This window comes from Somniosus microcephalus, unplaced genomic scaffold (genome assembly GCF_052327205.1).
Source record: "Somniosus microcephalus isolate GS21.2 unplaced genomic scaffold, FLI_Smic_1.0 unresolved_chr7, whole genome shotgun sequence".
Lineage (NCBI taxonomy): Eukaryota > Metazoa > Chordata > Chondrichthyes > Squaliformes > Somniosidae > Somniosus > Somniosus microcephalus.
This window is the reverse complement of record NW_028225185.1, coordinates 31,810,210-31,822,789: the sequence shown is the minus strand read 5'-3', so window position 1 is coordinate 31,822,789 and position 12,580 is coordinate 31,810,210. Positions and strand designations below refer to the sequence as shown.

Below are 12,580 nucleotides of genomic sequence, written 5' to 3'. Positions count from 1 at the left end.
CTCTCTCTCAGGGAGATATCTCTACACTGACTGGTGTCTCTCAGTCCCTCTCTCTCAGGGAGATATCTGTACACTGACTGGTGTCTCTCAGTCCCCTCTCTCTCTCTCAGGGAGATATCCGTACACTGACTGGTGTCTCTCAGTCCCCTCTCTCTCAGAGAGATATCTGTACACTGACTGGTGTCGCTCAGTCCCTCTCTCTCAGGGAGATATCTGCACACTGACTGGTGTCTCCCAGTCCCCTCTCTCTCAGGGAGATATCTGTACACTGACTGGTGTCTCTCAGTCCCTCTCTCACGGGGAGATATTTGTACACTGACTGGTGTCTCTCAGTCCCTCTCTCTCAGGGAGATATCTGTAAACTGACTGGTGTCTCTCAGTCCCTCTCTCAGGGAGATATCTGTACACTGACTGGTGTCTCTCAGTCCCCTCTCTCTCAGGGAGATATCTGTACACTGACTGGTGTCTCTCAGTCCCCTCTCTCTCAGGGAGATATCTGTACACTGACTGGTGTCTCTCAGTCCCTCTCCCTCAGAGAGATATCTGTACACTGACTGGTGTCTCTCAGTCCCTCTCTCTCAGGGAGATATCTGTAAACTGACTGGTGTCTCTCAGTCCCTCTCTCTCAGGGAGATATCTGTACACTGACTGGTGTCTCTCAGTCCCTCTCTCTCAGGGAGATATCTGTACACTGACTGGTGACTCTCAGTCCCCCTCTCCCTCAGGGAGATATCTGTACACTGACTGGTGTCTCTCAGTCCCCTTCTCCCTCAGGGAGATATCTGTACACTGACTGGTGTCTCTCAGTCCCTCTCTCTCAGGGAGATATCTGTACACTGACTGGTGTCTCTCAGTCCCCCTCTCTCTCAGGGAGATATCTACACTGACTGGTGTCTCTCAGTCCCTCTCTCTCAGTGAGATATCTGTACACTGACTGGTGTCTCTCAGTCCCTCTCTCTCAGGGAGATATCTGTACACCGACTAGTGTCTCTCAGTCCCTCTCTCTCAGGGAGATATCTGTACACTGACTGGTGTCTCTCAGTCCCCTCTCTCTCAGGGAGATATCTGTACACTGACTGGTGTCTCTCAGTCCCCTCTCTCTCAGGGAGATACCTGTACACTGACTGGTGTCTCTCAGTCCCTCTCTCTCGGAGATATCTGTACACTGACTGGTGTCTCTCAGTCCCTCTCTCTCAGGGAGATATCTGTACACTGACTGGTGTCTCTCAGTCCCTCTCTCTCAGTGATATATCTGTACTCTGACTGGTGTCTCTCAGTCCCTCTCTCTCAGGGAGATATCTGTACACTGACTGGTGTGTCTCAGTCCCCTCTCTCTCTCAGGGAGATATCTGTAGACTGACTGGTGTCTCTCAGTCCCTCTCTCACAGGGAGATATCTGTCCACTGACTGGTGTCTCTCAGTCCCTCTCTCTCAGGGAGGTATCTGCACACGGACTGGTGTCTCTCAGCCCCTCTCTCTCAGGGAGATATCTGTACACTGACTGGTGTCTCTCAGTCCCTCTCTCACAGGGAGATATCTGTACACTGACTGGTGTCTCTCAGTCCCTCTCTCTCAGGGAGATATCTGTACACTGACTGGTGTCTCTCAGTCCCTCTCTCTCAGGGAGATATCTGTACACTGACTGGTGTCCCTCAGTCCCTCTCTCTCAGGGAGATATCTGTACACTGACTGGTGTCTCTCAGTCCCTCTCTCTCAGGGAGATATCTGTACACTGACTGGTGGCTCTCAGTCCCTCTCTCTCAGGGAGATATCTGTACACTGACTGGTGTCTCTCAGTCCCTCTCTCTCAGTGAGATATCTGTACTCTGACTGGTGTCTCTCAGTCCCTCTCTCTCAGGGAGATATCTGTACACTGACTGGTGTCTCTCAGTCCCTCTCTCTCAGGGAGAAATCTGTACACTGACTGGTGTCTCTCAGTCCCTCTCTCACAGGGACATATCTGTACACTGACTGGTGTCTCTCAGTCCCCTCTCCCTCGGGGAGATATCTGTACACTGACTGGTGTCTCTCAGTCCCTCTCTCTCAGGGAGATATCTGTACACTGACTGGTGTCTCTCAGTCCCCTCTCTCTCAGGGAGATATCTGTACACTGACTGGTGTCTCTCAGTCCCTCTCTCTCAGGGAGATATCTGTACACTGACTGCCGCCTCTCAGTCCCTCTCCCTCAGGGAGATATCTGTACACTGACTGGTGTCTCTCAGTCCCCTCTCTCTCAGGGAAATATCTGAACACTGACTGGTGTCTCTCAGTCCCTCTCTCACAGGGAGATATCTGTACACTGACTGGTGTCTCTCAGTCCCCTCTCCCTCAGGGAGATATCTGTACACTGACTGGTGTCTCTCAGTCCCTCTCTCTCAGGGAGATATCTGTACACTGACTGGTGTCTCTCAGTCCCTCTCTCTCAGGGAAATATCTGAACACTGACTGGTGTCTCTCAGTCCCTCTCTCTCAGGGAGATATCTGTACACTGACTGGTGTCTCTCAGTCCCCTCTCCCTCAGGGAGATATCTGTACACTGACTGGTGTCTCTCAGTCCCCTCTCTCTCAGGGAGATATCTGTACACTGACTGGTGTCTCTCAGTCCCCTCTCCCTCAGGGAGATATCTGAACAATGACTGGTGTCTCTCAGTCCCTCTCTCTCAGGGAGATATCTGTACACTGACTGGTGTCTCTCAGTCCCCTCTCCCTCAGGGAGATATCTGTACACTGACTGGTGTCTCTCAGTCCCCTCTCTCTCAGGGAGATATCTGTACACTGACTGGTGTCTCTCAGTCCCTCTCTCACAGGGACATATCTGTACACTGACTGGTGTCTCTCAGTCCCCTCTCCCTCGGGGAGATATCTGTACACTGACTGCCGTCTCTCAGTCCCTCTCTCTCAGGGAAATATCTGAACACTGACTGGTGTCTCTCAGTCCCTCTCTCTCAGGGAGATATCTGTACACTGACTGGTGTCTCTCAGTCCCTCTCTCTCAGGGAGATATCTGTACACTGACTGGTGTCTCTCAGTCCCTCTCTCTCAGGGAGATATCTGTACACTGACTGGTGTCTCTCAGTCCCCTCTCTCACAGGGAGATATCTGTACACTGACTGGTGTCTCTCAGTCCCTCTCTCTCAGGGAGATATCTGTACACTGACTGGTGTCTCTCAGTCCCCTCTCCCTCAGGGAGATATCTGTACACTGACTGGTGTCTCTCAGTCCCCTCTCTCTCAGGGAGATATCTGTACACTGACTGGTGTCTCTCAGTCCCCCTCCCTCACGTAGATATCTGTACACTGACTGGTGTCTCTCAGTCCCTCTCGCTCAGGGAGCTATCTGTACACTGACTGGTGTCTCTCAGTCCCCTCTCTCTCAGGGAGATATCTGTACACTGACTGGTGTCTCTCCGTCCCCTCTCTCTCAGGGAGATATCTGTACACTGACTGGTGTCTCTCAGTCCCCTCTCTCTCCAGGAGATATCTGTACACTGACTGGTGTCTCTCAGTCCCTCTCTCTCAGGGAGATATCTGTTCACTGACTGGTGTCTCTCAGTCCCTCTCTCTCTCAGGGAGATATCTGTACACTGACTGGTGTCTCTCAGTCCCCTCTCTCTCAGGGAGATATCTGTACACTGACTGGTGTCTCTCAGTCCCTCTCTCTCAGGGAGATATCTGGACACGGACTGGTGTCTCTCAGTCCCTCTCTCTCAGGGAGATATCTGTACACTGACTGGTGTCTCTCAGTCCCTCTCTCACAGGGAGATATCTGTACACTGACTGGTGTCTCTCAGTCCCTCTCTCTCAGGGAGATATCTGTACACTGACTGGTGTCTCTCAGTCCCTCTCTCTCAGGGAGATATCTGCACACTGACTGGTGTCTCTCAGTCCCCTCTCCCTCGGGGAGATATCTGTACACTGACTGGTGTCTCTCAGTCCCTCTCTCTCAGGGAAATATCTGAACACTGACTGGTGTCTCTCAGTCCCTCTCTCACAGGGAGATATCTGTACACTGACTGGTGTCTCTCAGTCCCTCTCTCTCAGGGAGATATCTGTACACTGACTGGTGTCTCTCAGTCCCTCTCTCTCAGGGAGATATCTGTACACTGACTGGTGTCTCTCAGTCCCTCTCTCTCAGGGAGATATCTGTACACTGACTGGTGTCTCTCAGTCCCTCTCTCTCAGGGAGATATCTGTACACTGACTGGTGTCTCTCAGTCCCTCTCACAGGGAGATATCTGTACACTGACTGGTGTCTCTCAGTCCCTCTCTCTCATGGAGCTACCTGTACACTGACTGGTGTCTCTCAGTCCCCTCTACCTCGGGGAGATATCTGTACACTGACTGGTGTCTCTCAGTCCCTCTCTCTCAGGGAGATATCTGTACACTGACTGGTGTCTCTCAGTCCCCTCTCTCTCAGGGAGATATCTGTACACTGACTGGTGTCTCTCAGTCCCTCTCTCTCAGGGAAATATCTGAACACTGACTGGTGTCTCTCAGTCCCTCTCTCACAGGGAGATATCTGTACACTGACTGGTGTCTCTCAGTCCCTCTCTCTCAGGGAGATATCTGTGCACTGACTGGTGTCTCTCAGTCCCTCTCTCTCAGGGAGATATCTGAACACTGACTAGTGTCTCTCAGTCCCTCTCTCTCAGGGAGATATCTGTACACTGACTGGTGTCTCTCAGTCCCCTCTCTCTCAGGGAGATATCTGTACACTGACTGGTGTCTCTCAGTCCCCTCTCTCTCAGGGAGATACCTGTACATTGACTGGTGTCTCTCAGTCCCTCTCTCGCAGGGAGATATCTGTACACTGACTGGTGTCTCTCAGTCCCCTCTCTCTCAGGGAGATATCTGTACACTGACTGGTGTCTCACAGTCCCTCTCTCTCAGGGAGATATCTGTACACTGACTGGTGTTTCTCAGTCCCTCTCTCGCAGGGAGATATCTGTACACTGACTGGTGTCTCTCAGTCCCCTCTCTCAGGGAGATATCTGTACACTGACTGGTGTCTCTCAGTCCCCTCTCTCTCAGGGAGATATCTGTACACTGACTGGTGTCTCTCAGTCCCTCTCCCTCGGGGAGATATCTGTACACTGACTGGTGTCTCTCAGTCCCTCTCTCTCAGGGAGATATCTGTACACTGACTGGTGTCTCTCAGTCCCTCTCCCTCAGGGAGATATCTGTACACTGACTGGTGTCTCTCAGTCCCTCTCTCTCAGGGAGATATCTGTACACTGACTGGTGTCTCTCAGTCCCCTCTTTCTCAGGGAGATATCTGTACACTGACTGGTGTCTCAGTCCCTCTCTCTCTCAGGGAGACATCTGTACACTGACTGGTGTCTCTCAGTCCCTCTCTCTCAGGGAGATATGTGTACACTGACTGGTGTCTCTCAGTCCCCTCTCTCTCAGGGAGATATCTGTACACTGACTGGTGTCTCTCAGTCCCCTCTCTCTCAGAGAGATATCTGTACACTGACTGGTGTCTCTCAGTCCCCTCTCTCTCAGGGAGATATCTGTACACTGACTGGTGTCTCTCAGTCCCTCTCCCTCAGGGAGATATCTGTACACTGACTGGTGTCTCTCAGTCCCTCTCCCTCAGGGAGATATCTGTACACTGACTGGTGTCTCTCAGTCCCCTCTCTCTCAGGGAGATATCTGTACACTGACTGGTGTCTCTCAGGGAGATATCTGTACACTGACTGGTGTCTCTCAGTCCCCTCTCTCTCAGGGAGATATCTGTACACTGACTGGTGTCTCTCAGTCCCCTCTCTCTCAGGGAGATATCTGTACACTGACTGGTGTCTCTCAGTCCCCTCTCTCTCAGGGAGATATCTGTACACTGACTGGTGTCTCTCAGTCCCCTCTCTCTCAGGGAGATATCTGTACACTGACTGGTGTCTCTCAGTCCCTCTCCCTCAGGGAGATATCTGTACACTGACTGGTGTCTCTCAGTCCCTCTCCCTCAGGGAGATATCTGTACACTGACTGGTGTCTCTCAGTCCCCTCTCTCTCAGGGAGATATCTGTACACTGACTGGTGTCTCTCAGTCCCCTCTCTCTCAGGGAGATATCTGTACACTGACTGGTGTCTCTCAGTCCCTCTCCGTCAGGGAGATATCTGTACACTGACTGGTGTCTCTCAGTCCCCTCTCTCTCAGGGAGATATCTGTACACTGACTGGTGTCTCTCAGTCCCTCTCTCTCAGGGAGATATCTGTACACTGACTGGTGTCTCTCAGTCCCTCTCTCTCAGGGAGATATCTGTACACTGACTGGTGTCTCTCAGTCCCTCTCTCTCAGGGAGATATCTGTACACTGACTGGTGTCTCTCAGTCCCCTCTCTCTCAGGGAGATATCTGTACACTGACTGGTGTCTCTCAGTCCCTCTCCCTCAGGGAGATATCTGTACACTGACTGGTGTCTCTCAGTCCCTCTCTCTCAGGGAGATATCTGTACATTGACTGGTGTCTCTCAGTCCCCTCTCTCTCAGGGAGATATCTGTACACTGACTGGTGTCTCTCAGTCCCTCTCCCTCAGGGAGATATCTGTACACTGACTGGTGTCTCTCAGTCCCTCTCTCTCAGGGAGATATCTGTACACTGACTGTTGTCTCTCAGTCCCCTCTTTCTCAGGGAGATATCTGTACACTGACTGGTGTCTCAGTCCCTCTCTCTCTCAGGGAGACATCTGTACACTGACTGGTGTCTCTCAGTCCCTCTCTCTCAGGGAGATATGTGTACACTGACTGGTGTCTCTCAGTCCCCTCTCTCTCAGGGAGATATCTGTACACTGACTGGTGTCTCTCAGTCCCCTCTCTCTCAGGGAGATATCTGTACACTGACTGGTGTCTCTCAGTCCCTCTCCCTCAGGGAGATATCTGTACACTGACTGGTGTCTCTCAGTCCCTCTCCGTCAGGGAGATATCTGTACACTGACTGGTGTCTCTCAGTCCCCTCTCTCTCAGGGAGATATCTGTACACTGACTGGTGTCTCTCAGTCCCTCTCTCTCAGGGAGATATCTGTACACTGACTGGTGTCTCTCAGTCCCTCTCTCTCAGGGAGATATCTGTACACTGACTGGTGTCTCTCAGTCCCCTCTCTCTCAGGGAGATATCTGTACACTGACTGGTGTCTCTCAGTCCCTCTCTCTCAGGGAGATATCTGTACACTGACTGGTGTCTCTCAGTCCCCTCTCTCTCAGGGAGATATCTGTACACTGACTGGTGTCTCTCTGTCCCTCTCTCTCTCAGGGAGATATCTGTACACTGACTGGTGTCTCTCAGTCCCCTCTCCCTCAGGGAGATATCTGTACACAGACTGGTGTCTCTCAGTCCCCTCTCTCTCAGGGAGATATCTGTACACTGACTGGTGTCTCTCAGTCCCCTCTCTCTCAGGGAGATATCTGTACACTGACTGGTGTCTCTCAGTCCCTCTCTCTCTCAGGGAGATATCTGTACACTGACTGGTGTCTCTCAGTCCCCTCTCCCTCAGGGAGATATCTGTACACAGACTGGTGTCTCTCAGTCCCCTCTCTCTCAGGGAGATATCTGTACACTGACTGGTGTCTCTCAGTCCCTCTCTCTCAGGAGATATCTGTACACTGACTGGTGTCTCTCAGTCCCTCTCTCTCAGGGAGATATCTGTACACTGACTGGTGTCTCTCAGTCCCTCTCTCTCAGGGAGATATCTGTACACTGACTGGTGTCTCTCAGTCCCTCTCTCTCAGGGAGATATCTGTACACTGACTGGTGTCTCTCAGTCCCTCTCTCTCAGGGAGATATCTGTACACTGACTGGTGTCACTCAGTACCTCTCCCTCAGAGAGATATCTGTACACTGACTGGTGTCTCTCAGTCCCTCTCTCTCAGGGAGATATCTGTACACTGACTGGTGTCACTCAGTACCTCTCCCTCAGAGAGATATCTGTACACTGACTGGTGTCTCTCAGTCCCTCTCTCTCAGAGAGATATCTGTACACTGACTGGTGTCTCTCAGTCCCCTCTCTCTCAGGGAGATATCTGTACACTGACTGGTGTCTCAGTCCCCTCTCTCTCAGGGAGATATCTGTACACTGACTGGTGTCTCTCAATCCCTCTCTCTCAGGGAGATATCTGTACACTGACTGGTGTCTCTCAGTCCCCTCTCTCTCAGGGAGATATCTGTACACTGACTGGTGTCTCTCCGTCCCTCTCTCTCAGGGAGATATCTGTACACTGACTGGTGTCTCTCAGTCCCTCTCCCTCAGGGAGATATCTGTACACTGACTGGTGTCTCTCAGTCCCCTCTCTCTCAGGGAGATATCTGTACACTGACTGGTGTCTCTCAGTCCCTCTCTCTCAGGGAGATATCTGTACACTGACTGGTGTCTCTCAGTCCCTCTCTCTCAGGGAGATATCTGTACACTGACTGGTGTCTCTCAGTCCCCTCTCTCTCAGGGAGATATCTGTACACTGACTGGTGTCTCTCAGTCCCTCTCCGTCAGGGAGATGGTTGAATGTGCTGCTGACGTCCTACGAGGAGAGGGTGGAGCGACGGAGGTAACTGCGATGGGGGGGAATTGAAATTGCGTTCTTGTCCCTCCCTCTCACCACCCTTTGCCTTACAGTTGGAGAACCTCATGTACTACAGCCAGCAGAACCCGTCAAAGGTGGTGATTGGAGACTTCCACCTATCGCGATTCGAGAGAGGTCCGATCTCCGAACCCTGCGGAACGCCAGAATATCTGGGTAAGCCCAGCCCCTCACCCTCCCTCACCGCGCACAGCAAGATCCCTCTCCCTGTTCAAGCACCCCAAACCCCCTTCTGATTCTGAAATATCTCTTACGTAGTCCGTAGAATTAATTCTTTCTCTGTTCCCTCTGTGATGAGTTGCTGGTGAGGTGAATGCGGTGTTGTCCCTGGTCTCTCTGGAGCCCCAGATCTGTCTGTTCATCAACAGGCAGAAACCGCAAACGCTGCGATTGACCTTGATTATAGAAATATAAAGTTCTTCTGTGCCAGAAATATAGAAACATAGAAGATAGGAGCAGGAGTAGGCCATTCGGCCCCTCGAGCCTACATAAGAACATAAGAAATAGGAGCAGGAGTAGGCCAATCGGCCCCTCGAGCCTGCTCCGCCATTCAATAAGATCATGGCTGATCTGATCCTAACCGCCAATCTACTATCACAGAACTATCTCCCGAATCTAACAGCATTAGACACACGAAATAGAAGCAGGATCAGGCTACACGGCCCCTGGGCCCGCTCCGCTACCCACAGGGCCATGACCGATCCGAACCTAGACTCATGTCCAAATTCCTGCCCGCTCCCCGTAACCCTTTACTTCTAGGAAACTGTCTATTTCTGTTTTAAATTTATGTAATGATGTAGCTTCTACAGCTTTTTGGGGCAGCATATTCCATGGACCTACCACCCTCTGAGTGAAGTAGTTCCTCCTCATCTCAGTTTTGAAAGAGCAGCCCCTTATTCTAAGATTATGCCCCCTCGTTCTAGTTTCACCCTGCTCCGCCATTCAATGAGATCATGGCTGATCATCCAAATTCAGTACCCTGTCCCTGCTTTCTCCCCATATCCCTTGATCCCTTTAGCCTTAAGAAATATATCCAACTCCTTCTTGAATATATTTAATGAATTGGCCTCCACTGCCTTCTGTGGTAGAGAATTCCATAGGTTCACCACTCTCTGGGTGAAGAAATTCCTCCTCATCTCTGCCCTAAATGGCCTACCCCTTATCCTTAGACTGTGACCCCTGGTTCTGGACTCCCCCGCTGTCGGGAACAGCCTTCCTGCATCTAGTCTGTCTAGTCCTGTTAGAATTTTATAAGTTTCAATGAGATCCCCTCTCATTCTTCTAAACTCCAGCGAGTATAAGCCCAATCGACCCAATCTCTCCTCATACGTCATTCCTGCCATCCCAGGTATCAGTCTGGTGAATCTTCGCTGCACTCCCTCCATGGCAAGAACATCCTTCCTCAGATAAGGTGACCAAAACTGCACACAATACTCAAGGTGTGATCTCACCAAGGCTCTGTACAACTGCAGCAAGACATCCTTGTTCCTGTACTCGAACCCTCTCGCTACGAAGGCCAACAAACCATTTGCCTTCTTAACCGCCTGCTGCACCTGCATGCTTACCTTCAGCGACTGGTGCACAAGGACACCCAGGTCTCGTTGCACTTCCCCTTCTCCCAATCTATTGCCGTTCAGATAATAATCTGCCTTCCTGTTTTTGCCACCAAAGTGGATAAGCTCGCATTTATCCACGTTATACTGCATCTGCCCAATCACCCAACCTGTCCAAATCATACTGGAGTTTCTCGGCATCCTCCTCACAGCACACACGCCCACCCAGCTTTGTGTCGTCTGCAAACTTGGAGATATTACATCTAGTTCCCTCGTCTAGAACATTAATATATATTGTGAATAGCTGGGGTCCTAGCACCGATCCCTGCGGTACCCCACTAGTCACTGCCTGCCACTCGGAAAAAGACCCGTTTATTCCAACTCTTTGCTTCCTGTCTGCCAACCAGTTCTCTATCCAAGTCAGTACCTTACCCCCAATCCCATGTGCCTTAACTTTACACGCTAATCTCTTATCTGTTATAATACCGTCATTCATCCGTTTGATAATGTGCTGGACCAGCCTTCAGCATTGCTCCTGATGTTTGTCTCACCTCCTGACTCCCCAAAGCCTTTCCACCATCTACAAGGCACAAGTCAGGAGTGTGATGGAATACTCTCCACTTGCCTGGATGAGTTGCAGCTCCAACAACACTCGAGAAGCTCGACACCATCCAGGACAAAGCAGCCCGCTTGATTGGCACCCCGTCCACCACCTTAAACATTCACTCCCTCCACCACCGGCGCACCGTGGCTGCAGTGTGGACCATCTACAAGATGCACTGCAGTAACTCGCCAAGGCTTCTTCGGAAGCACCTCCCAAACCCGCCACCTCTTCCACCTAGAAGGACAAGGGCAGCAGGCGCACGGGAACACCACCACCTCCAAGTTCCCCTCCAAGTCACACACCATCCCGACTTGGAAATATATCGGCCGTTCCTTCATCGTCGCTGGGTCAAAATCCTGGAACTCCCTCCCTAACAGCGCTGTGGGAGCACCTTCACCACACGGACTGCAGCGGTTCACGAAGGCGGCTCACCACCACCTTCTCAAGGGGTGACTAGGGATGGGCAATAAATGCTGGGCCTCGCCAGCGAAGCCCACATCCCAGCGAATGAATTTTTAAAAAAAGCATACGGATCAGCAAAGGCCCTGGCTCCATCCTCGGTCTAGTGCTGCGCCGGGCCCGATCTCAGGCTGGGTGGGGGCGGAAAGGGGCTACAATCGGGCTTGGTCCTCCCTGGAGTTGGGGAGGGGGTTAAAATCAGACGGGAGTCGTTGCTCCTGATCACCGGCCAGCGACTCCCGCTGCGAATTGCGCGCGGACAGCGAGCGAGGGACAGGATCGGGCTCGGGTGTGATGCCCACCCAGGTCGAATTGCCGATTTATGCTCAGCGGGCTCGCGCGTGAATAACTGCCTCGTTAGGGGCGGTGGGGGGGGGGGGGGGTTTCCGGCCTTCGGATGTTAGCTGCACCCCCCGCGAGCACAAACTGCTCGAGCCCTGATTCGAGTGGCGCGCCTACCCTCGTTCTGTCTCTCTTTCTCTTTCTCTCCTTTCTGTCTCTCTCGCAGCTCCCGAAGTCGTGGCCCGCCACAGGTACGGACGTCCCGTCGACTGCTGGGCTGTCGGAGTCATCATGTACATCCTGTGAGTACGCACGGGCGCCAGGGATTCGACCCCAGACACGCCCCTCCCCTCTCCTTCCCTCTGCTCCCTCCTTCCCCTCCTCCCTCTACCGGAGGCGCCGGACACTCTCTGGAGTACGGCAGTTCCACGGACGACGGACAGCCTCTGCCGCCTCGTCCGTTCCGTCGGCAGGATATTCGACTGCGGAGGCGGCGCGGGACAGTCCCTCCCCCGTTGTTCCCACACTGTTGTAATGTAGGAAACGTGGCAGCCAATTTCCGCACAGCAAGCTCCCACAAACAGCAATGTGCTCCTGGCCAAATCATCTGTGTTTAGTGATGTTGGTTGAGGGATAAATATTGGCCCCAGGACAGCAGAGAGAACTCCCCCTGCTCTACTTCCAATAGTGGCCATGGGATCGTTTACGTCCAACTGAGAGAGCAGACGGGGCCTCGGTTTAGCGTCTCATCTGAAAGACGGCACCTCTGATAGTGCGGCGCTCCCTCAGTACCGCCCCTCCGACAGTGCGGCGCTCCCTCAGTACTCCCCCTCCGACAGTGCGGCGCTCCCTCAGTACCCCCCCTCCGACAGTGCGGCGCTCCCTTAGTACCGCCCCTCCGACAGTGCGGCGCTCCCTCAGTACCACCCCTCCGACAGTGCGGTGCTCCCTCAGTACCGCCCCTCCGACAGTGCGGTGCTCCCTCAGTACCGCCCCTCCGACAGTACGGCGCTCCCTCAGTACCGCCCCTCCGACAGTGCAGCGCTCCCTCAGTACCGCCCCTCCGACAGTGCAGCGCTCCCTCAGTACCGCCCCTCCGACAGTGCAGCGCTCCCT

At 52.8% G+C, this 12,580-nt stretch overlaps 1 protein-coding gene across 1 annotated transcript in view; it reads left to right on the top strand.

Moving 5' to 3' along the window:
- Positions 1–11,209: 11,209 nt before the first annotated feature.
- Positions 11,210–12,580, top strand: part of LOC147086742 (caM kinase-like vesicle-associated protein) — a 3,083-nt gene continuing 1,712 nt past the window's right edge. Inside the window, exon 1 of the mRNA XM_085978377.1 lies at positions 11,210–11,766. Coding sequence (XP_085834503.1) covers positions 11,756–11,766 — 11 coding nt within the window. The 5' untranslated portion in view covers positions 11,210–11,755. The remainder of the gene's footprint in view (positions 11,767–12,580) is intronic.